At 45.2% G+C, this 25,585-nt stretch overlaps 1 protein-coding gene and 1 pseudogene across 45 annotated transcripts in view; both read right to left on the minus strand.

Moving 5' to 3' along the window:
• The window catches only part of EFCAB13 (EF-hand calcium binding domain 13), a 79,416-nt gene that overhangs the window by 26,574 nt on the left and 27,257 nt on the right, over window positions 1-25,585 (minus strand). For 43 of the 45 annotated variants that reach the window (XR_010152807.1, XR_010152806.1, XR_010152805.1 and 40 more), the window contains 2 exons: window positions 9,165-9,308; window positions 184-255 (listed from right to left, as the gene is read on the minus strand). Coding sequence is in view for 40 of the 45 variants with exons in the window: in XM_063798354.1 (XP_063654424.1) it covers window positions 184-255; window positions 9,165-9,308 (216 nt within the window). In the remaining 5 variants the exon portion in view is untranslated. Of the gene's footprint in view, window positions 1-183; window positions 256-8,261; window positions 8,417-8,992; window positions 9,309-25,585 lie in introns of those variants that run through there. The other 2 variants (XM_063798366.1, XM_063798365.1) reach the window with 2 other exon arrangements.
• On the minus strand, window positions 1,496-2,966 carry LOC134808856 (UDP-N-acetylhexosamine pyrophosphorylase-like; annotated as a pseudogene).

Consider the following 25,585-nt stretch of genomic DNA (forward strand, 5'->3'; position numbering starts at 1 on the left):
TAAACATTTCTAAAAAGAGGACATGTAAATAGCATTTTGAGTATTATATTTTATCTCCCTGATTTAAGAGGGTAAATTATTCAGAGAAGGTTTTCAAAACCCTTTATAAATAAAACTTATAAATTAAGATTTAAAGACTTTAATTATAAACAAAACTTGTCATAGCAACAAGAGCTCACTTACAAACATCCTCATACTGTTCCTGTAGCTCATTCAAAGTAAATATAATATCCCCAATATCCACCATGTGGTTACCTGTAATAGAATAAGTTCAAATACTGTATTTACTTTTGAACATAGATATATCTGCCATCCTATTCTAATATGAAAACAACACAGAATGTGTGGCAAGTAGGAACAAAGAGCCAACTATTACAAGTCCTGAATAAAATCTGAAATCATGAATTAATAACTCAGTACACACCCAACATAAGAGTAAGACCATGGTCTTTTCTCCTTAATAAAAGAGTTTTTCATCAAAAGAAATAGTCATGTTTTAAGCTCTTATGCTAATCAGGATATTTTTTCATTTTACATGTTTTTTAGAGTTTATTACAGGTATTTATTTACTCTTTTGACTTCATTTCTAGATTGTGAACTCCTCAAGAATAGAGGATGTGTTTTTCCTTTGTTTCCCCAATGCCTCGCAAAGTACCTACTTCTTATCACTAAAAATTATTTTTGGCTGAACAAAATATACAGAAGGTGATTTAAAAAACAATGTAATGTCTACATAGTGAATAGCAAACAACGATTTACTTTGTACCTTCTCTGTGTCCAGCACTCTTATAACTTCCCACTATTCCTGCCCCTGCCCGCCTAAGACCATTTTACTTCTTGGATAATGCATGATTGAGGATGTGTTCAGATGCAGTCACCTTGAATAATGTCATTTCAATTGTGCACAGAGGTAGAAAATGCTTTGCCCAATAGTTCTTGCCTCCATATATTTGATTTTGCTTGCCATCCAAGATGAAAAAGACTGAAAATTTACTTATCTATAATAGTGATGGTTTTTTTCTTCAGTCTATTCATAAGAAATCAACTGTTCAATAATATGCATAAGTGAAAACTGAGAGGAAGAAGCAAATTTTTATTGTTTTCCAGAAACAGGAAGATATGTTTATTTTACTGTCCAATTATTTCATTTAAAAAGTTGAATGTTTGATAAAATAAACTTTTGGTACCATAGAAACCTTTCAACATCTACAATGACATATTATTACTATGCACAACTTCAAAAACAAATGCCTCCAGCTCCAAGTAAAGTGATGTTGAACATCCTGACTATAGTTCGGCTGTAGGAAATTTCTTGTATTGCCAATGGTTTCCTCGCCTTGGAAAAAAATACACAATTGAAAAATATAAATAAGACCTTCAATGAGTTGGGAATAATAAAAATGGTATCTGAAGTTCAGTCATCTAGATCTTGGGAAGTTTGCAGTAGCTCTAAGGGTTCAACAAGCAAAATAAAACCCTGTGAATATTTAAACTTCAGTCATCCAGGAGGTCCTGTAGGTTCACAGTCGGTCTATCAAAAACAAAAGCTATTCCTGTTGTGGTAGAACTTGGTATCAGGTTCATATACCATTTTTCACCAGCTCATGAACTCCATTCTCATCGATGATTAAAGGTGCATGGAATTCTATATCTGCCACATAACTTTCTATTCCTTCCTCAGCATTAGAGATAAGAGGAGAGATTTCACACTGGATTGGTACATCATTGGCATCCTTTAAGTGGGAAATTGCTGGAAGATGATAGCCATTTTCATCTATAAAGTGACCCCTGCATTGAGAACCCAGCAATAATGAAAGTGTGCCTTGCAGTAGTAGAGTTGTCTTTCCCATTCTGACTGTCAGCATTCTTTAGTGTGGAAAAGTCATCTTCCCATAATATTTCATAAACCACAGACTTCTTTGTGAACTAGAAGATTTTTCTATACTTATTATGGAAAAGACAAATTTTTCCATACTTATTCCACTGGGTTTATCTGGCTTAATTAAGTGCTGTTGGGTATCCACATAAGGAATCTTCTTTTGAGCCACATGGTGCTACAACTGAGGTTCATAAACATTGACAACATCTCTCAGAAATGGTACAGTGAATAAATGGTTGGCAATATTCCCCACATTGAACAGCAGTCATCCATCTGAGCTTCATTTCTGAGCTGTTGCCAGGGAAATATCACTATATTCTACCACCTGGTAAAATCCATCCATTCGGCAAACCACTCCAACCAGTTCTGTAGGGTTTGTTTTCTCTACCACCTTTGCTCCACAGTCTGCTCCTTTCTGAATGCAAAATCCAATGAACCGTGGGTCTGCCACTTTTACTAATACGCTGTCAACACAATAGACACGAATGTTCCAAATGCCTCTTTGCTCCATATCCTCCACAATATGCCAGGCTGCAAGAGCCTGACAAAGACCACCATTCTCATCTGGAGCCATAGAAACTTTGTTCTTCTCTTCCAAAATAATTTGCCCATCAAAACTCATGGCAGGGAGCATTCCTTACTGAAAAAAAGATTATATTTTCTATTTTTTTTAAACCAAAGTACTTGTGCTTGGTGAAGAACTCCTTTGTAGATTCTGCTGTTCTGCCACTGATCATTATATGGAATAATGCATTTGTTGCCATAATATTTTTCAGCTAACTGTTGTAGCTTCAGGATATGCTCTGCTTGAATCTGAAAAAGTGTCTTATGGGATGGCAAACCAACATCATACATCCCCTCTGGATATGCAACGAGTCTAGTCCCCTGCCCACCAGCTAGAACAACTGTGACTTTGTTCTCAGAAATCTGGAAAACTTTGCTTTCCCAGGCCTGGAGCTGATCTAGCTTCCCTGCAGCACTGCCCAGTACTTCTCGAGGGACAGGTTCCATTCACGCATCCACCTTTTCTTGATGAGAGGACTGGTTAAATCCTTCAATGGCCTTTTGGAAAAAGAAGTTCAGTTCCTGAAAGTCGATGGCCTGGAGCTCTGCATAAAGTTCTACCTGTCGGGCTTCTTCAAGCTCATTCCAGAAACGTAGTGGGTGTTCTTGCTCAGCTTTGGACAACCTGAGTTTAAGGCATTAGTGTTCATAATGCTCTGATAGCCAAGCTTTGTGAAAATAGGGGTGCAATGCATGTATCTACAAAGCTTCCTCAGCGGGACCACAGCTCCACCTGGCTCCTTCTGTGCCGGCGTCCTATGTCCCCTCCAAATATATACCCTCATCCTGGGCCATGGCGGCGGGGCGGGGCAAGCCAGGACCAGGGCCAAGGGGAGTGGCCCAGCCATCCTGCCCCTCTTGCCGCCATGAGAAGCAAATATGTAAATTAAAGAATAGTATCATTTTGGTGTTGGGTCCACCTGATTCACTCTGATTCTCTGAAAATTGGTAAACTATGTATTTCAGGTGCAGGCCTTTAAATCACTGCAAAGCAAGTACTATGTGTTTGAACCAATCAAAGAAATGCTAGACAAAATTGGTGCTAAACTGCCTTCTGATTAGAGATTGCTTCCTACATTCTGGTTTCTTATTTCCTTGGTATTTATCCTCATTCTGGTTTTGATTATAGTTCTAACACTTCCCATAACCTCCCCAGTAACTGGCACTTATGGTAGATTGATTCCATGTCCCATGTTCTTAGATCATGGCTTAAGTCCTAAGACAACTCAAAGCTTCAACCCTCAAGCTCTTGAATCTGATCACTGAAAAGTTAGACCATACATGTATTAATCCAGTGGAAAAGGCCATCTTGCTTTTACCTGCTCTTCATTTAGAAAACTCCTTTCTCTGAACAGAAGTCCAATGTCAACTAATAAGAGTATGGTAGTCAACCATGTTCACAGATTCATTAGCTCTTGCTCAAATTTATTCCTTGCATCTATGCAATAATAAACACCTATTATGAAACTCCCAAACAAATATTACCTACTTAAATAGTCCCTAGTGGCCAAAGACGCGTTCGAGAATCTGAAATGACTATCTTGGTCCCTGTCTAACTTAGCAAAACCTTAAAGAATGATTCCTGGTTGAAACTAAGGCAATCAATATGGTCATAGGTATCACTTATTTCCTAAAGGGAGCTCAAAACAGCCTCCTACTCTAAGGTATATAATTCTGGAGGAAATTCATCCTGGAAAATGCAGCTACCTACTGTGAGAGGAAAAAAATGATCCTAATTATTAAGGTCATATATGCAAGGCAACGTTACTCTGAAGGTGCTAAGTGACCATTAACACTACATTTCTGTAATCTTCAGGTAGCTAGCTCCACAATATCGAAAGCCTCCTCTAGCAAAAACTGCACTAGTCACAACTTCCCACCCAGTTCAATTTCCAGATCTCTAACCTCCATGAGAGAAAAAAAAAAAAAAACCGCTATACCAATACACTATTTCAGAAACCAAAATACCTGACCCTCTAAGAACTGCCATCAGCTGATTTTCCATATGGCACTTCTTGCCATATCTTAATAAAGCAAATCCTCCTTGGACTTTCCTGAAAATTTCAGGGGGCTAATTCCTTCTCCCTCATTGCAAACATCTATAAAGATGAACATATTATCTACCTATCATCTCCAACAATATACCAAATGCAAAAATAAGATGCTGGAACAGTACCTGCAGTGCTATGTCTTCTTTTAGCAGGACTGTGTTATATTATTCCTTACTGCAAAATTCTGCTACAGAAAAATTAACATCTCCTACCTGGGTGACCCAAAATTTTTGGCATCCTAGGGTTGTTTCCTTTAATATTAAAATAGCTCAGACCCCAGAGCATATACTAACATAAATCAATACCTTGACCAAAATTTGAGGATTCCTGAGTCACTTGTGCTCTTTTATTTTTGCTTTGTTTCTCTATTCCCATGGACTCTTGATCTCACTCACATTATTACCTTCTACAGGTACAATCCTCTTTCTGCCCCAAGCAGATCGAACATAGAACCTATAGGTCTTTATCCTTGAACTCTCCCCACCAACAATACTAATACAAGTCTATTGTATATAACCAACTTTTACTGGTAATTTGCAATTGATGGGAGTAAGGGAGTTCTTAAGAAGCACAGCAAGCAACTACATACTATAGTCCTAAAGTTCTATGGGTACTCTATCCTCACTCACTCTTAGGTTCTATCCATCTTCTTCCTCCACTACTGAGCCACTACTATATTTCAAATTCCTGTTGCTTTCTTATGTACAGTACTTTATCTTATCTTTTTGCTCAATCTAGGTGTTTCTCAGTATGTTTTAACTCTCATAATCTAACATATCTATTAAGATTATTTTCCTGGTCAAAAGATAAGGACCTTCCTTATGAGGAATTTTGTCTCAAACTACAGCCAGCTTATTCATATGATAAAATGAGGAACATTTTGTTCTTTCTGATTGGAAGATGTGGCATGAGGAATCAGAATTATTCATTCATTCAACAAATATTTGTTGAGCGGTTAATATGTGCTATAAGCACCATGCTAGGTACTGAAGATACAATATTAAGCTAAAGCAGACATGATATCTGCTCACCTGATGCTCAGTCTTATTTGAAATATCAACGTCAATCAAACAAAAATACAAATTTCAATTGCGAATAGTGCTATAAGAGTGTATAACATGAGAATCTGACCTACTCAGAGAGGTCTGGGAAAACATCCCTGAGGAAAAGACAGTTGAGTTTGGATCTAAAGTATAAGTAGGAATTACCTAAGGGGAGAAAAAGGTTCAAGGAAGAGAAATGAACACATGCAACAGCTATTTGGCAAGAAGGGGCATGGTATATAGTTGAAACTCTAAGAAGGCACAGAGAGCAAGGAAGAATATGGTCTCAGATAAAGCTGAAGATCTGGGCAAAAGCCAGAACCCACAAGGCCCTGTAAACCACACTAAAAGAGTTATTTATCCCAAGAGGTATTATTAGATTTTATGTGAGGAGAATAACATGATCAGACCCGTATTTGAATGAAGATCATTATGGCTGCAGTATAAAGGAACATAAGAGTGGATAGGGGTATACTTGTTAGGATGAACTGCAATGGTCCTGAGGAAAGGTTATGTGAACTTGGACTAAGATAGGGAGATAAAGAGAAATAGATCACGTCTGTAATCCCAGCACTTTGGGAGGCCAAGGCAGGTGGATCAGAAGGTCAGGAGATCGAGACCATCCTGGCCAACATGGTGAAACCCTGTCTCTACTAAAAATACAAAAATTAGCTGGGCGTGGTGGCACGTGCCTGTAATCCCAGCTACTCGGAGGCTGAGGCAGGAGAACCACTTGAACCAGGGAGTCGGAGGTTGCAGTGAGCCGAGATCACACCACTGCACTACAGTCTGGCGACAGAGTGGAGTTAAAAAAAAGAGAGAGAAATAGAAAGACTTAAGAGATATCTATCTTATATATAGAAAAAAGGAGAAAAGTTTTTAAAAAGATGTATCTAAGACTTTAAATAAGGGAACTATTGCATGAGGAATAGAGAAGTAGAGTTGCCAAGGATGACTCTCAGGTTTCTGCCTCACCCTTCTGTCTGTTCTAGGTGCCAAGCAGTGTGATAAATGTTTATATTTAATTCCTATAACAATTCTATAAAATTAGTATCATTTGTCCAATATACCTCCCTAAATAAAGCAGGAGACCTGGAGACCCAGGCCAGAACTCCATAAGCCAAAAAGTAAGGTACTGCAGCTGTTTCATATATGATTTCTGTTGTTCCTGGTAGGGCATGCCCTAAAGGCTTAAGAATAGTCTTTAAAATCCCCATTTTACATTTTCATACCCCATCATATCCTTCCACTCATGCCTCACCCCAGAGCACACCATACCTGACTTCCTAAGAGAACTCCATGTGGCCTGATTCTATCTCCAGACCACATATCAGCAACCAAAAGCCCACTACAAAACCACCATTAATAAATGACAAAAACTAGTGGAAGCCCACTCAAAAAGATGTCATGTCTGATTATTTTTCTGCCATATTTACACAAACTGTTCCTTTGGCTTAAGATGTTTTTCTCACTCTTTGCTACCACCTTCAACTACTTAATTCATACTGATCCTTCAAGATTTAGCTCAGACATCAGCCCCTCTGATAATCTTTCCCTAAGGCTTCCAGTATGAATTAGCAGCCTATGTACACTCTATTATAGTATTTGCCATGGAGCATTTTAATTTTTGGTTTACTTGACTCTTTCCACACTTGAATGTGAGCTCCCTCAAAAAAAAAAAAAAAAGAAGTGTGTTTTATTCATCTTTGCATCACCTAGCACAGTTCCAGGCATAGTAGATATTAAATGACTGACTATCTGATTCATTAAGTGAATGAATCAGGCTGGGCCCAGTGGCTCATGCCTGTAATTCCAGCTACTCAGCAGGCTGAGGCAGGAGGATCACTTGCTTCCAGAAGTTTGAGACCAGCCTAGGAAACATAGCAAGACCTCATCTCTACAAAATAAAAATTAGTGTGGCATGATGGTGCACACCTATAGTCCTAGCTATTCAGGAAGATGAGGTGGGAGGATTATTGAGCCTAGGAGGTCAATATTACAGCAAGCTATGATCACAACACTGCACTACAGCCTGGGCAACAGAGTGAGACACTGTCTCTAAAAATAATAAAATAATTATAGGGTCCAGCCCCACAGGGTCAGTGGGTTTTCTCCCTGTGTGTGGAGACGAGAGAGTGTAGAAATAAAGACACAAGACAAAGAGATAAAAGAAAAGACAGCTGGGCCCGGGGTACCACTACCACCAAGATGCGGAGACCGGTAGTGGCCCCGAATGCCAGGCTGCGCTGATATTTATTGGATACAAAACAAAGGGGCAGGGTAAGGAGTGTGAGCCATCTCCATTGATAGGTAAGGTCACATGGGTCACGTGTCCACTGGACAGGGGGCCCTTCCCTGCCTGGCAGCCAAGGCAGAGAGAGAGAGACAGACAGACAGACAGCTTACGCCATTATTTCTGCTTTTAGTACTTTCACTAATTTGCTACTGCTATCTAAAAGGCAGAGCCAGGTGTACAGGATGGAACATGAAGGCGGACTAGGAGTGTGACCACTGAAGCACAACACCACAGGGAGACGGTTAGGCCTCCGGATAACTGCGGGCAGGCCTGACATCAGTCAGGCCCTCCGTCAGGCCCTCCACAAGAGGTGGAGGAGTAGAGTCTTCTCTAAACTCCCCCGGGGAAAGGGAGACTGCCTTTCCCAGTCTGCTAAGTAGCGGGTGTTTTTCATTGACACTGACGCTACCGCTAGACCACGGTCCGCTTGGCAACAGGCATCTTCCCAGACGTTGGCATTACCGGTAGACCAAGGAGCCCTCTGGTGGCCCTGTCCAGGCATAACAGAAGGCTCACACTCCTGTCTTCTGGTCATTTCTCACTATGTCCCCTCAGCTCCTATCTCTGTATGGCCTGGTTTTTCCTAGGTTATGATTGTAGAGCGAGGATTATTATAATATTGAAATAAAGAGTAATTGCTACAAACTAATGATTAATGATATTCATATATAATCATATCAAAGATCTATATCTAGTATAACTATACTTATTTTACATATTTTATTATACTGGAACAGCTCGTGCCCTCAGTCTCTTGCCTCGGCACCTGGTTGGCTTGCTGCCCACAATAATAAAACAAATGAATCAATCAATTAATCACTAATTATGATAGGACATCCTCTGGTTACAAGTAAATATGTAATACAAAACACCTGCTAAATATTTTTATCATGTTTAAAGCAATCCACATTGTGCAGAGAGCAACTGAAGGGCATAGAAAAATTGTTTAATCAAAGCTACATAATAAAATTGAGAATTCAAGAAATTTAGGTCTTCTAACTTGTGGAGTCAATGCTCTTGATACTACAAGAAACTACTTCTCCACAAAGACCAGAAATGACTTGGAAAAGAGATGTAAGGCTGAATTTTTTAAAATTCATTTTATTATTTAACCAAACATACCAAACTATAACAATTTTAGAAACCTCTCATTTAATTTTTCTAGACTATTTCTTACTATAGACACCAGTAAACAGTGTCAATGGCAAAAGGTAAGAATCAGGAGAAAAAAAGAGAAGCAAAGGACAGATAACAAAATTGATATCCGGAAAAAAATGTATAAATATATGCACATATATATGGACATATATATCTCAATGCAAATAACTCACTGTCAATATAGGTATGTTTTGTCACTTCTTCTAAAATTTCACGGTTTATAGGGATACCCATGCTATCCAAAACAGCAAACACGTCATCAGTTGAAACTCGACCACCTTTTATCCTACAGAAAATCTTCAAGGCATCCTGGAATGCTGCAAAAAAGAAATTATTATACCATGAGAATCAACAGCTTTTCTTGGAAAAGGAGTTGATTTTGTGTCAATAGCCTACTAAGGGAAAATAACTTTGTATAAGCACAGGGTTTTATAAATATTTATCTACAAGTAAACCACTGATATAAAATAACTTTATAATAGTGGTTAAAACATTGGTCTTTTATTTCTCCATAGGAATTTCATATTCTTATGTTAACAATCCTTAGCACATAAAATGAATTGAAAAGAACCTAGTCAGAAGGAAATATTCAGCATGGCCCTGACTAGCGAACCAAATCTGGGGGTCCCCAAGACATCTACTTCTGAATGTCAGAGTCTATAATTTTAAAACAATTTAACTAAAATAAACACCAAATCACTTTATCATTTTCTAAAAATTTTAGAGTCACATCAGAGAGCTCAGTATATTTTTAATTTTAAAAAGAAAATATTCAGATAAATTATAATTTTCCACAAAAAAACTTCCTTAAAAATGAAACAGATTGCTGGGAAAACTGGCTAGCCATTTGTAGAAAGCTGAAACTGGATCCCTTCCTTACACCTTATATAAAAATTAATTCAAGATGGATTAAAGACTTAAACGTTAGACCTAAAACCATAAAAACCCTAGAAGAAAACCTAGGCATTACCATTCAAGACATAGGCAAGGGCAAGGACTTCATGTCTAAATCACCAAAAGCAATGGCAACAAAAGCCACAATTGACAAATAGGATCTAATTAAACTAAAGAGCTTCTGCACAGCAAAAGAAACTACCATCAGAGTGAACAGGCAACTACAAAATGGGAGAAAATTTTCGCAACCTATTCATCTGACAAAGGGCTAATATCCAGAATCTACAATGAACTCAAACAAGTTTACAAGAAAAAAATAAACAACCCCATCAAAAAGTGGGCAAAGGATATGAACAGACACTTCTCAAAAGAAGACATTTATGCAGCCAAGAAACACATGAAAAAACGCTCATCATCACTGGCCATCAGAGAAATGCAAATCAAAACCACAATGAGATACCATCTCACACCAGTTAGAATGGCAATCATTAAAAAGGTCAGGAAACAACAGGTGCTGGAGAGGATGTGGAGAAATAGGAACACTTTTACACTGTTGGTGGGACTGTAAACTAGTTCAATCATTGTGGAAGTCAGTGTGGCGATTCCTTAGGGATCTAGAACTAGAAATACCATTTGACCCAGCCATCCCATTTCTGGGTATATATCCAAAGGACTATAAATCATGCTGCTATAAAGACACATGCACATGTTTGTTTATTGCGGCACTATTCACAATAGCAAAGACTTGGAACCAACCCAAATGTCCAACAATGATAGACTGGATTAAGAAAATGTGGCACATATACACCCTGGAATACTATGCAGCCATAAAAAATGATGAGTTCATGTCCTTTGTAGGGACATGGATGAAATTGGAAATCATCATTCTCAGTAAACTATCGCAAGGACAAAAAACCAAACACCGCATGTTCTCACTCATAGATGGGAACTGAACAATGAAAACACATGGACACAGGAAGGGGAACATCACACTCTGGGGACTGTTGTGGGGTGGGGGGAGGGGGGAGGGATAGCATTAGGAGATATACCTAATGCTAAATGACGAGTTAATGGGTGCAGCACACCAGCATGGCACATATATACATATGTAACTAACCTGCACATTGTGCACATGTACCCTAAAACTTAAAGTATAATAATAATTTAAAAAATTGAAAAAAAAAATTAAACAGATTGAAAGCCGTGTCCAACTGCTAAATTTATAACCTCCCTGACCACTACAACCCTTAATTAGCCTTGACAAAAAAAAAAAAAAAACACACAATTCCCATTATCAATTTCGGACTGAAAATCATTTATAGTCAGACTAGATTTTCTTGAAATTCATCATATAATAAACTAATGATTACTAAGTTCTTTGATAAGCACAGTCAAGGAGGAAAAACTGGGCATTATTTGTTCATTCGATTAGTCTTTTTTTTAATTAATTAATTTTCTTTTTTAAAGACAGGGTATCTCTCTGTAGCCCAGGCTGGAATGCAATCACACAATCTCGGCTTACTGCAACCTCTGCCTCCCCAGCTCAAGCGATTCTCCCACCTCAGCCTGTTGAGTAGCTGGGACTACAGACACGTACCACTATGCCCCGCTAATTTCTTTGTATTTTTGTAGAGATGGATTTTTGCCATGTTGCCCAGGCTGGTCTCGAACTCCTGGGCTTAAGTGATCCACCCGCCTTGGCCTCCCAAAGTGCTGGCACTACAGGCATGAGCCACCATGCCTGGTCTCAACTAGTCATTATTGATCAAGTGAACAAAAATAGCAGAGGAAGGGACCTCCAGAAACCCTCTGCTCCATAAAAGCAATGAGAACTCTGGCAAAAATTATCAGAACCAACTTGTTTCAAAACTCTGAAAATAAGCCAAAGGCTTGCAGCTATCCGAGGAATTTCTTCAAGAAAAATGACTGAGTCTCAATAAGAACAGTGAGGTTTGTGGCATTTAAACTTGCCCTATTCCCATCTACCCATCTTCAGGTTCCCTGGAGCATTGAAAACCAGTACTCCACAATCATGATGAAAATGTATGTGTGTACTATTGAGGTGAGAAAGGCCTCTTTAAGCACAACTCAAAACTCAGAAGACATAAACAAAAAATAATAAATTTTGTGATAAAATGTAACAGTCCCATTCCAAAAACCAAAGACACCATTTCAAAATTAAAAGAGAAACAACAGACTAGAATAAAACATTTGTAACATACATAACAAAGGATTAATAGCCAGAATATGAAAACTCCTACAAATCAATGAGATGAACAACCCAGTTTTTTAAATGAAAAGTATATATGAAAAGGCAATTCATAGAAAAAATATATAAATGACCAGTAATTATATTAAAAGATTACTAATTTCATAATTGAGAAATATAATTAAACAAGATAGTTCCTGCAAAACAAGGTGGCAAAATTTCTTTTTCTCTTAAGAAAAAGATATTTGCATTTTTCCCTTTTATTTTTCTCTAGGGAGTCTCTTGATTTCTAACTGTATGCTTGATCTTTTTACTAGTTTCTATGAGACCTAGGTCCTTTGCTTCCACTCTGTCTAGTAATTGATAACTCATTTTGCCTTGACAAAACATAAATTATATGTATGTATGTGCATATAAAAAGAATTCTCAGGTCAGTATTAAACTGTAGCAATCTTGGATTAAAGAAGGTCTTTCACATCTTTATACACATATATTGCTTGGCTATTTTATTAAAACAATATATTCAAGAATTATGTGTGTTCTTTTAAAAGGAACAAAAGAAACCTGAGAGTTCTTGATTAGTCTCAGGACACTGTCCACAAACAGAAAATAAGGTCAAAATAGGAAACCAGGACTTGAAAAATCAAGGAATATAGGGAAGTAAATAAGCTATTCTAAGTTGTGATTCAAAAAGTGGTCTCTACACACTGCTCTGTCTGTCCGAGTGAAAGTTGCAAGTTAGTCCTGCCTCCTATCCATCATTTTTCCCTACTGTCTGGAACTCAACTTACATTTTTTTCTGACTATAGATTTATATGTGTGTTTGGACTCCTAAGTACTGACCACAGATACATACATATAATTTATGTTTTGTAGCAGGGCACAGTGGCTCACGCCTGTAATCCCAGAACTTTGGGAGGCCGAGGCAGGTGGATCACCTGAGGTTAGGAGTTCGAGACCAGCCTGGCCAACATGGTGAAATCCCACTTCTATGAAAAATACAAAAATTAGCTGGGCTTGGTGGTGTGCGCTTGTAATCCCAGCTACTCAGGAGGCTGAGGCAGGAGAATTGCTTGAACCAGGGAGGCAGAGGTTGCAGTGAGCAAGATCGCGCCATTGCACTCCAGCCTGGAGTTTAAAATAGTAATTTATGCTTTGTCAAGGCAAAATGAATTATCAAAACGTCAAAATAGGAAACCAGGACTTGAAAAATCAAGAAATACAGGAAAGTAAATAAGCTATTCTAAGTTGTGATTTAAAAAGTAGTCAGTTAGTAGACACTCACATCGTGAACTTTTGCTCCAAGAACTACTGCAGGAACATATCAGGAAAGCCAAGAGAATCCAAAGACCCCTTCAAGGAGGTGGATGCCCTTGCAGGCTCTGTGGGACGGGCAAGTAACTGTGAGTCGGCTTGCTTTCTCAGTGGGGAGGCTTGTAGCCTGGGACAAGTTCTCTCCCTGCTCACCGCCTGCCTGGAAATAAACTCGGTGCTATAGGTGAAGCGCAGTGGGAGTGAAACCAGTCTTTCAGACTGTGGGCTGCGTGGAAGCTGGGTGAGGCCTATCGCTGCTGGCTTTCCCCCACTTCCCTGGCGACCTGTCAGGCAGCAGAGGCAGCCATAATCCTCCCAGGAACATAACTCCATTGGCCTGGGAACCACACCTTCACCCCGACAGCAGCTGCAGCAAGGCCCACCCAAACAGAGTTTGAGCTCAGACATGCCTAACCTGCCCCACCTGATGGTCTTTCGCTACCAATCCTGGTAGCAGAAGACAAAGAACATAATCTCTTAAGAGCTCTATGGCCCTGCCCACCACCTGACCCTAGGGCAAGCTTGTAATCTCCCTATACTACTGCAGCTGATGTGCTCTTGAAAGTGCCACTTCCTGGCTGGAGGCCAACCAGCACACTAAACAAAAATACAACCAAGGACCCTAATAGAGTCCACTTCACTCCCCTGCTACCTCCATTGGTGCAGGTGCTGGTATTCACGGCTGAGAGACCTGAAGATGGAATACATCACAGGACTCTTTGCAGACACTCTCCAGTACCAGCCTGGAGCCTGGTAGCTCCACTGGGTGGCTAGATCCAAAAGAGAAATAACAATTACTGCAGTTTGGCTCTCAGGAAGCCCCTTGTCCAGGAAGCCCTATGTCTCAGGAAGCCCCTAGGGGAAGGAGAAAAGCACCAAATCAAGGGAGCACCCTGAGGAACAAAAGAATCTGAACAGCAGCCCTTGAGTCCCAGAGCTTCCCTCTGATATAGTCTACCCAAATGAGAAGGAACCAGAAAAACAATTCTGGTAATATGACAAAACAACGTTCTTTTACATCTCCAGAAGATCACACTCAAAAGCTTAGCAGCAATGGATGCAAATCAAGATGAAATCTCTGAATTGCCAGAAAAATAATTCAGAAGGTCAATTATTAGGCTAATCAAGGAGGCACCACAGAAAGGTGAAGTCTAACTTAAAAAAAAAAAAAAAGATACAGGATATGTATGGGAAAATCTCCAGTGAAATAACATAAATAAAAAACAATCATAACTTCTGGAAATGAAGGACACACTTAGAGAAACGCAAAATGTGCTGGAAAGTCTCAGTAATAGAATCAAATAAGTAGAAGAAAAAACTTCAGAGCATGAAGACAAGGCTTTCTTTTTTTTTTTTTTTCTTTTTTATTGATCATTCTTGGGTGTTTCTCGCAGAGGGGGATTTGGCAGGGTCACAGGACAATAGTGGAGGGAAGGTCAGCAGATAAACAAGTGAACAAAGTTCTCTGGTTTTCCTAGGCAGAGGACCCTGCGGCCTTCCGCAGTGTTTGTGTCCCTGGGTACTTGAGATTAAGGAGTGGTGATGACTCTTAACAAACATGCTGCCTTCAAGCATCTGTTTAACAAAGCACATCTTGCACCGCCCTTAATCCATTCAACCCTGAGTGGATACAGCACATGTTTCAGAGAGCACAGGGTTGGGGGTAAGGTCACAGATCAACAGGATCCCAAGGCAGAAGAATTTTTCTTAGTACAGAACAAAATGAAAAGTCTCCCGTGTCTACCTCTTTCTACACAGACACAGCAACCATCCGATTTCTCAATCTTTTCCCCACCTTTCCCCCCTTTCTATTCCACAAAACCGCCATTGTCTTCATGGCCCGTTCTCAATGAGCTGTTGAGTACACCTCCCAGATGGGGTGGTGGCCGGGCAGAGGAGCTCCTCACTTCCCAGTAGGGGCGGCCGGGCAGAAGCGCCCCTCACCTCCCGGACGGGGCGGCTGGCCGGGCGGGGGGCTGACCCCCCCCACCTCCCTCCCGGACGGGGCGGCTGGCCAGGCGGGGGGCTGACCCCCCACCTCCCTCCCGGACAGGGCGGCTGGCCAGGCAGAGGGGCTCCTCACTTCCCAGTAGGGGCAGCTGGGCAGAGGCGCCCCTCACTTCCCCGACGGGGCGGCTGGCCCGGCGGGGGGCTGACCCCCCCACCTCCCTCCCGGAGGGGGCGGCTGGCCGGGCAGAGGGGCTCCTCACTTCCCGCTAGGGGCGGCCGGGCAGAGGCGCCCCTCACCTCCCGGACAGGGCGGCTGGCCGGGCGGGGGGCTGATCCCCCCACCTCCCTCCTGGACGGGGCGGCTGGCCGGGCGGGGGGCTGACCCCCCCACCTCCCTCCCGGACGGGGCGGCTGGCCGGGTGGGGGGCTGACCCCCCACCTCCCTCCCGGACGGGGCGGCTGGCCGGGCGGGGGGCTGACCCCCCCACCTCCCTCCCGGACGGGGCGGCCGGGCGGGGGGCTGACCCCCCCACCTCCCTCCCGGACGGGGCGGCTGGCCGGGCGGGGGGCTGACCCCCCCACCTCCCTCCCGGACGGGGCGGCTGGCCGGGCGGGGGGCTGACCCCCCCACCTCCCTCCCGGACGGGGCGGCTGGCCGGGCGGGGGGCTGACCCCCCCACCTCCCTCCCGGACGGGGCGGCTGGCCGGGCCGGGGGCTGACCCCCCCACCTCCCTCCCAGACAGAGCGGCTGGCCCGGCAGAGGGGCTCCTCACTTCCCAGAAGGGGCGGCCGGGCAGAGGCGCCCCTCACCTCCCAGATGGGGCGGCTGGCCAGGCGGGGGGCTAACCCCCCCACCTCCCTCCCGGACGGGGCGGCTGGCCGGGCAGAGGGGCTCCTCACTTCCCAGTAGGGGCGGCCGGGCAGAGGCGCCCCCCCCACCTCCTGGACAGGGCGGCTGGCCGGGCAGGGGGCTGATCCCCCCACCTCCCTCCCGGACGGGGCGGCTGGCCGGGAGGGGGGCTGACCCCCCCACCTCCCTCCCGGACGGGGCGGCTGGCCGGGCAGAGGGGCTCCTCACTTCCCAGTAGGGGCGGCCGGGCAGAGGCACCCCTCGCCTCCCGGATGGGGCGGCTGGCCAGGCGGGGGGCTGACCCCCCCACCTCCCTCCCGGACGAGGCGGCTGGCCGGGCAGAGGGGCTCCTCACTTCCCGGTAGGGGCGGCCGGGCAGAGGTGCCCCTCACCTCCCGGACGGGGTGGCTGGCCGGGCGGGGGGCTGACCCCCCCACCTCCCTCCCAGACGAGGAGGGAGGATGCTCCTCACTTCTCAGACGGGGTGGCTGCCGGGCGGAGGGGCTCCTCACTTCTCAGACGGGGCGGTTGCCAGGCAGAGGGTCTCCTCACTTCTCAGACAGGGCGGCCGGGCAGAGACACTCCTCACATCCCGGACGGGGCGGCAGGGCAGAGGTGCTCCCCACATCTCAGACGATGGGCGGCCGGGCAGAGACGCTCCTCACTTCCCAGATGTGATGGCGGCCGGGAAGAGGCGCTCCTCACTTCCTAGATGGGATGGCGGCCGGGCAGAGACGCTCCTCACTTTCCAGACTGGGCAGCCAGGCAGAGGGGCTCCTCACATCCCAGACGATGGGCAGTCAGGCGGAGACGCTCCTCACTTCCCAGATGGGGTGGCTGCCAGGCAGAGGCTGCAATCTCGGCACTTAGGGAGGCCAAGGCAGGCGGCTGGGAGGTGGTTGTAGCGAGCCGAGATCACGCCACTGCACTCCAGCCTGGGCGCCATTGAGCACTGAGTTAACGAGACTCCGTCTGCAATCCCGGCACCTCGGGAGGCCGAGGCTGGCGGATCACTCGCGGTTAGGAGCTGGAGACCAGCCCAGCCGACACATCGAAACCCCGTCTCCACCAAAAAAATACGAAAACCAGTCAGGCGTGGCGGCGCATGCCTGCAATCGCAGGCACTCGGCAGGCTGAGGCAGGAGAATCGGGTAGGGAGGTTGCAGTGAGCTGAGATGGCAGCAGTACCGTCCAGCTTCGGCTCGGCATCAGAGGGAGACCGTGGAAAGAGGGGAGAGGGGAGAGGGGAGAGGGGGGAGGGGGGAGGGGAGAGGGGAGAGGGAGCTCTATCTACCACACAGTCCTTCTCTGAATATGAAGACAAGGCTTTCTAATTAACCCGAGGCAACAAAAACAAAGAAGAAAGCATTTTTTAAAATGAATGCACCCAGCACTGCTGGGTGCAGTGGCTCACGCCTGTAATCCCAGCACTTTGGGAGGCCAAGGCAGGCGGATCATGAGGTCAAGCAATCGAGGCCATCCTGGCCAACCTGGTGAAACCCCGTCTCTACTAAAAATACAAAAATTAGCTGGGTTTGGTGGCGCGCAACTGTAGTCCCAGCTATTCGGGAGGCTGAGGTAGAAGAATCACTTGAACCTGGGAGGCAGAGGTTGCAGTAAGCCGAGATCGCATCACTGCACTCCAGCCTGGTGACAGAGCAAGACTCTGTCTCAAAAAAAAAAAAAAAAAAAAAAATGAACAAAGCCTACAGGAAGTTTGGGATTACGTTAAATGACCAAGCCTAAGAATAATCGGTGTTTCCAAAGCAGAAGAGAAATCTGAAAGTTTGTTAAAACATATTTGAGGGAATAATCGAGAGAAACTTCCCCGGCCTTGTCAGAGATCTAGACATCCAAATACAAAAAGCTCAAAGAACACCTGAGAAATTCATCGCAAAAAGATCATTGCCTTGGCACATAGTCATCAGGTTATCTAAAGTCAAGATGAAGGAAAGAATCTTAAGAGCTGTGTGGCAAAAGCATCAGGTAACCTATAAAGGAAAACCTATCAGATTAACAGCAGATTTCTCAGCAGAAACCCTACAAGCTAGAAAGGATTGGGTCCTATCTTTAGCCTCCTTAAACAAAACAATTATCAGTCAAGAATTTTGTATCCAGTGAAACTGAGCTTCATAAATGAGGAAAAATACAGTCTTTTTCAAACAAATGCTGAGAGAATTTGCCATTACCAAACCAGCACTACTGACTGCTAAAAGAACTGCTAAAAGGAACTCTAAATCTTGAAACAAATCCTCAAAATACACCAAAATAGAATCTCCTTAAAGCATAAATTTCACAGGACCTATAAAACAGTAACACAAGAAAAAAACCCAAGATATTCTGTCAACAAATAGCACAATGAATAGAATAGTACCTCACATCTCAACACTAACATTGAATGTAAATGATTTAAATGCTCCACTTAAAAGACAGAGAATGGCAGAATGGATAAGAATTCACCAACCACGTATCTGCTGTCTTCAAGAGACTCACTTGACACTTAAGGACTCACTCACATAAACCTAAGGTAAAGGGGTGGAAAAAGATACACCATGCAAATGGACACCAAAAGCAAGCAGGAGTAGCTATTCTTGTATCAGACAAAACAAACTTAAAGCAATAGCAGTTTAAAAAGGCAAAGAGGGACATTATATAATAATAGGACTAGTCCAACAGGAAAATATCATAATCCTAAATATATATGCACCTAACACTGGAGCTCCCAAATTTTTTTTTTTTTTTATTTTTTATTTTTTTTTATGGGAGACTAGAGTTTTATTATTACTCAAAATAGTCTCCCTGAGAATTTGGGGATTAGAGTTTTTTTTTTTTTTTTTTTTAGTCTTTTTTTTTTTTTTCTTCTTTTTTATTGATCATTCTTGGGTGTTTCTCGCAGAGGGGGATTTGGCAGGGTCACAGGACAATAGTGGAGGGAAGGTCAGCAGATAAACAAGTGAACAAAGTTCTCTGGTTTTCCTAGGCAGAGGACCCTGCGGCCTTCCGCAGTGTTTGTGTCCCTGGGTACTTGAGATTAAGGAGTGGTGATGACTCTTAACGAACATGCTGCCTTCAAGCATCTGTTTAACAAAGCACATCTTGCACCGCCCTTAATCCATTCAACCCTGAGTGGATACAGCACATGTTTCAGAGAGCACAGGGTTGGGGGTAAGGTCACAGATCAACAGGATCCCAAGGCAGAAGAATTTTTCTTAGTACAGAACAAAATGAAAAGTCTCCCGTGTCTACCTCTTTCTACACAGACACAGCAACCATCCGATTTCTCAATCTTTTCCCCACCTTTCCCCCCTTTCTATTCCACAAAACCGCCATTGTCTTCATGGCCCGTTCTCAATGAGCTGTTGAGTACACCTCCCAGATGGGGTGGTGGCCGGGCAGAGGAGCTCCTCACTTCCCAGTAGGGGCGGCCGGGCAGAAGCGCCCCTCACCTCCCGGACGGGGTGGCTGGCCGGGCGGGGGGCTGACCCCCCCCACCTCCCTCCCGGACGGGGCGGCTGGCTGGGCAGAGGGGCTCCTCACTTCCCAGTAGGGGCGGCCGGGCAGAGGCGCCCCTCACTTCCCCGACGGGGCGGCTGGCCCGGCGGGGGGCTGACCCCCCCACCTCCCTCCCGGAGGGGGCGGCTGGCCGGGCAGAGGGGCTCCTCACTTCCCAGTAGGGGCGGCCGGGCAGAGGCGCCCCTCACCTCCCGGACAGGGCGGCTGGCCGGGCGGGGGGCTGATCCCCCCACCTCCCTCCCGGACGGGGCGGCTGGCCGGGCGGGGGGCTGACCCCCCCACCTCCCTCCCGGACGGGGCGGCTGGCCGGGCGGGGGGCTGACCCCCCCACCTCCCTCCCGGACGGGGCGGCTGGCCGGGCGGGGGGCTGACCCCCCCACCTCCCTCCCGGACGGGGCGGCTGGCCGGGCGGGGGGCTGACCCCCCCACCTCCCTCCCGGACGGGGTGGCTGGCCGGGCGGGGGGCTGACCCCCCCACCTCCCTCCCGGACGGGGTGGCTGGCCGGGCAGAGGGGCTCCTCACTTCCCAGAAGGGGCAGCCGGGCAGAGGCGCCCCTCACCTCCCTGATGGGGTGGCTGGCCAGGCGGGGGGCTAACCCCCCCACCTCCCTCCCGGACGGGGCGGCTGGCCGAGCCGGGGGCTGACCCCCCCCACCTCCCTCCCAGACAGAGCGGCTGGCCGGGCAGAGGGGCTCCTCACTTCCCAGAAGGGGCGGCCGGGCAGAGGCGCCCCTCACCTCCCGGATGGGGCGGCTGGCCAGGCGGGGGGCTAACCCCCCCACCTCCCTCCCGGACGGGGCGGCTGGCCGGGCCGGGGGCTGACCCCCCCACCTCCCTCCCAGACAGAGCGGCTGGCCGGGCAGAGGGGCTCCTCACTTCCCAGTAGGGGCGGCCGGGCAGAGGCGCCCCCCTCCACCTCCTGGACAGGGCGGCTGGCCGGGCAGGGGGCTGATCCCCCCACCTCCCTCCCGGACGGGGCGGCAGGCCGGGCGGGGGGCTGACCCCCCCACCTCCCTCCCAGATGGGGCGGCTGGCCGGGAGGGGGGCTGACCCCCCCACCTCCCTCCCGGACGGGGCGGCTGGCCGGGCAGAGGGGCTCCTCACTTCCCAGTAGGGGCGGCCGGGCAGAGGCACCCCTCGCCTCCCGGATGGGGCGGCTGGCCAGGCGGGGGGCTGACCCCCCCACCTCCCTCCCAGACGAGGCGGCTGGCTGGGCAGAGGGGCTCCTCACTTCCCGGTAGGGGCGGCCGGGCAGAGGTGCCCCTCACCTCCCGGACGGGGCGGCTGGCCGGGTGGGGGGCTGACCCCCCCACCTCCCTCCCAGACGAGGAGGGAGGACGCTCCTCACTTCTCAGACGGGGTGGCTGCCGGGCGGAGGGGCTCCTCACTTCTCAGACGGGGCGGTTGCCAGGCAGAGGGTCTCCTCACTTCTCAGACAGGGCGGCCGGGCAGAGACACTCCTCACATCCCGGACGGGGCGGCAGGGCAGAGGTGCTCCCCACATCTCAGACGATGGGCGGCCGGGCAGAGACGCTCCTCACTTCCCAGATGTGATGGCGGCCGGGAAGAGGCGCTCCTCACTTCCTAGATGGGATGGCGGCTGGGCAGAGACGCTCCTCACTTTCCAGACTGGGCAGCCAGGCAGAGGGGCTCCTCACATCCCAGACGATGGGCAGTCAGGCGGAGACGCTCCTCACTTCCCAGACGGGGTGGCTGCCTGGCAGAGGCTGCAATCTCGGCACTTAGGGAGGCCAAGGCAGGCGGCTGGGAGGTGGTTGTAGCGAGCCGAGATCACGCCACTGCACTCCAGCCTGGGCGCCATTGAGCACTGAGTTAATGAGACTCCGTCTGCAATCCCGGCACCTCGGGAGGCCGAGGCTGGCGGATCACTCGCGGTTAGGAGCTGGAGACCAGCCCAGCCGACACATCGAAACCCCGTCTCCACCAAAAAAATACGAAAACCAGTCAGGCGTGGCGGCGCACGCCTGCAATCGCAGGCACTCGGCAGGCTGAGGCAGGAGAATCGGGCAGGGAGGTTGCAGTGAGCTGAGATGGCAGCAGTACCGTCCAGCTTCTGCTCGGCATCAGAGGGAGACCGTGGAAAGAGGGGAGAGGGGAGAGGGGGGAGGGGGGAGGGGAGAGGGGAGAGGGGGGAGGGGAGAGGGGAGAGGGGAGAGGGGAGAGGGAGCTCTATCTACCAAATTTATAAAACAGTTACTACTAGACCTAAGAAATGAGACAGACAGCAACAGTAGTAGGGGGCTTCAATACTCAACTGACAGCATTAGACAGGTCATCAAGACAGAAAGTCAACAAAGAAACAATGGACTTAAACTATACTCTAAAAAAAATTGACCTAACAGAAATTTACAGAACATTCTACCCAATAAATGCAGACTATGAATTCTATTCATCAGCACATGGTACATCCTCCAAGACAGACCATATGGTAGGCCACAAAACAAGCCTCAACAAATTTAAGAAAATTAAAATTACAGCAAGTACTCTTGCTACAGTGAAATAAACTGGAAATCAACTCCAAAAGGAACCCTCAAAACCATGCAAACACAGGGAAATTAAATAATCTGCTCCTGAATAATCACTGGGTCAACAATGAAATCAAGATGGAAATTTAAAAAATCTTTGAACTGAACAATAATAGTGACACAACCTATCAAAACCTCTGGGATACAGCAAAAGCAGTATTAAGAGGAAAGTTAATAGCATAAAATGACTACATCAAAAAGTCTGAAAGAGCACAAATTGGCAATCTAAGGTCACACCTCAAGGTACTAGAGAAACAAGAACAAACCAAACCCAAACCCAGCAGAAGAAAAGAAATAACCAAGATCAGAGAAGAACTACATGAAACTGAAACAAGAAAAAAAATGTAAGTCAAAAACCAAGTAGATAAAAGAGAACCAGGAAAATCCTAATGCCATGGAGTCTATCAAAATGCCAAAAAGAAAAAGCAAGCCAAGCATCATATCTATATTGTTCACTGCTGCATATATAGGCATATTAATGTTTATTACATAAATGAGTAAATAAGTATTGAAGAGTTTTTATTGCCCTTTACTTGCTAATCCAGTTCTATAAAGACTATCACATTCACATATCCTTGATTCTAACAAAATAAAATCTGGGCTGGGTGCAGTGGCTCACACCTGTAATTCCAACACTTTGGGAGACCAAGGCAGGCGGATCACTTGAGGTCAGGAGTTCGACATCAGCCTGGCCAACATGGTAAAACCCCATCTCTACTAAAAATACAAAAATTTAGCCAGGCATGGTGGTGCACGCCTGTAGTACTAGTTACTTGAGAGGCTGAGACAGGAGAATCCCTTGAACCCGGGAGGCAGAGGTTGCAGTGAGCCAAGATTGTGCCACTGCACTCCAGCCTGCATGACACAGCAAGACTCCATCTCAAAAAATAAAAATAAATAAATAAATAAATAAATATACAATCTGATTCACTATAAAAGGAACATACCTCAAAATAATAAAGGCCATATATGACAAACCCACAGCCAACATCCTACTGAATGGGGAAATGTTTAAAGCATTCCCCCTAAGAACCAAAACAAAACAAGGATGCCTACTTTCACCACTCCTATTGAATATATTACTGGAAGCCCTAGCCAGAGCAATCAGGCAAGAGAAAAAAAAGTAACAGGCATCCAAGTTGGAAAAGAGAAAGTCAAATTATGTCTGTTTGCTGATGATATAATCTTATACTGAGAAAACCCTAAAGACTCCTCCCAAAAAACCCTGAGATTTGATAAACAAATTTGGTAATGTTTAAGTAGATAAAATCAACATACAAAAATCGGTGGCATTTCTATACACTAGTATCAAGCTGAGAACCAATCAAGAAAGCAATGCCATTTAGCTTAGCTACAAAAAACAAAGTACCTAGGAATACATTTAACCAAAAAGGTGAAAGATCTCTACAAGGAAAACTACAAAACAGTGCTGAAATAAACTATAGAGAACACAAACAAATGGAAAAACATCCCATGCTCATGGATCAAACACTTAATATCATTAAAATGACCATACTGCCCAAAGCAATCTACAGATTCAGTGCAATCTCCATCAAAATACCAATGTCATTTTTCACAGAAATAGAAAAAATAATCTTAAAATTTACATGGAACTAAAGGAGCCCAAATAGCCAATGTAATCCTAAACAAAAGAACAAAGCTGGAGACATCACATTACCTGACATCAAATTATACTATAATAGTAACCAAAACAGCATGGTACTGCTATAAAAGTAGAAACATAAATCAGTGGAACAGAAAACAGAACCCAGAAATGAAGCTTCATATCTATAGCCACCTGATCTTTGACAAAGTTGACAAAAACATACACTGGTGAAAGGACACTCTTTTCAATAAATGGTAAAGGGAAAATTGGATTGCCATTCACAGAAGAATGAAACTGGACCCCTATCTCCCACCATATACAAAATCAACTCAAGATGGATCTAAACTTAAATGTAATACTTGAAGCTTTAAGAATACTAGATGAGGCTGGGCGTGGTGGCTCATGCCTGTAATCCCAGCACTTTGGGAGGCCGAGGTGGGAGGATCATGAGGTCAGGAGATCGAGACCATCCTGGCTAACACGGTGAAACCCCGTCTCTACTAAAAATACAAAAAAATTAGCCAGGCATGGTGGCGGGCACCTGTAGTCCCAGCTACATGGGAGGCTGAGGCAGGAGAATGGTGTGAACCCAGGAGGCAGAGCTTGCAGTGAGCCAAGATCGCACCACTGCACTCCAGCCTGGACAACAGAGTGAGACTCCATCTAAAAAAAAAAAAAAAAAAAAAAAACTACATGAAAACCCAAGGAAAACTCTTACTGACATTGGTCTAGGCAAAGAATTCATGACTAAGAACTCGAAAGCACAAGCAACAACAACAAAAAAAGACAAATGAGACAACTAAACTAAAAAGCTTCTGCACAGCAAAAGAAATAATCAACAGAATGAACAGACAACTTGAAGAATAGGAGAAAATATTTGCAAACTATGCATCCAACAAGGACTGATATCCAGAATGTACCAAGAACTCAAACAGATCAAAGACAACAAAAGCAACAAATAATCCTGTTAAAAAGTGGGCAAACGACATGAATAGACATTTTTCAAAAGAAGATATATAAATGGCCAAACGAGCATTATGAAAAAATGGAAAGCAGTGTGGAGATTTCTCAAAGAACTAAAAATAGAACTACTGTATGATCCAACAATTCCACTACTAGGTATATATGCCCAAAGGAAAAGAAACCATTATCTCAAAAAGATACCTACACTCATATGTTTATCACAGCACAATCCACAATAGCAAAGACATAAAATCAACCTAAGTGTCCATCAATGGATGACTGGATAAAGAAAACGTGGCGCACACACACACACACACACACACAGTGGAATACTAGTCAGCCACAGAAAAGAATGAAATAACATATTTTACAGCAACATGGATGAAACTATTAACTATCTGACTTTCTGTTTCTGACTTGTTTCACTTAAGATAATGAAAGCCATTTATAGGTAGGAGCCAAATTTATAGGTGGGAGCCAAATGTGTACACACGGACATAGAGCATGAAATAATAGTTACTGGAGACTTGGAAGTGTGGGAAGGGGGTGAAGGATGAAAAATTACTTAATAAGTAAAATATATAACTATTCGAATAATGGTTACACTAAAAGCCAGACTTTACCGGGATGCAATATATCTTGTAACAAAACTGCATTTGCACCCCTTAAATTTATACAAATAAAAAATAAAATTATATAATTCCAAGGACCGAGCATAAGAACTTGATATCGCCTAACGGAGGAAGAG

The sequence above is a fragment of the Pan troglodytes genome, chromosome 19 (assembly GCF_028858775.2).
Source record: "Pan troglodytes isolate AG18354 chromosome 19, NHGRI_mPanTro3-v2.0_pri, whole genome shotgun sequence".
Classification (NCBI taxonomy): domain Eukaryota; kingdom Metazoa; phylum Chordata; class Mammalia; order Primates; family Hominidae; genus Pan; species Pan troglodytes.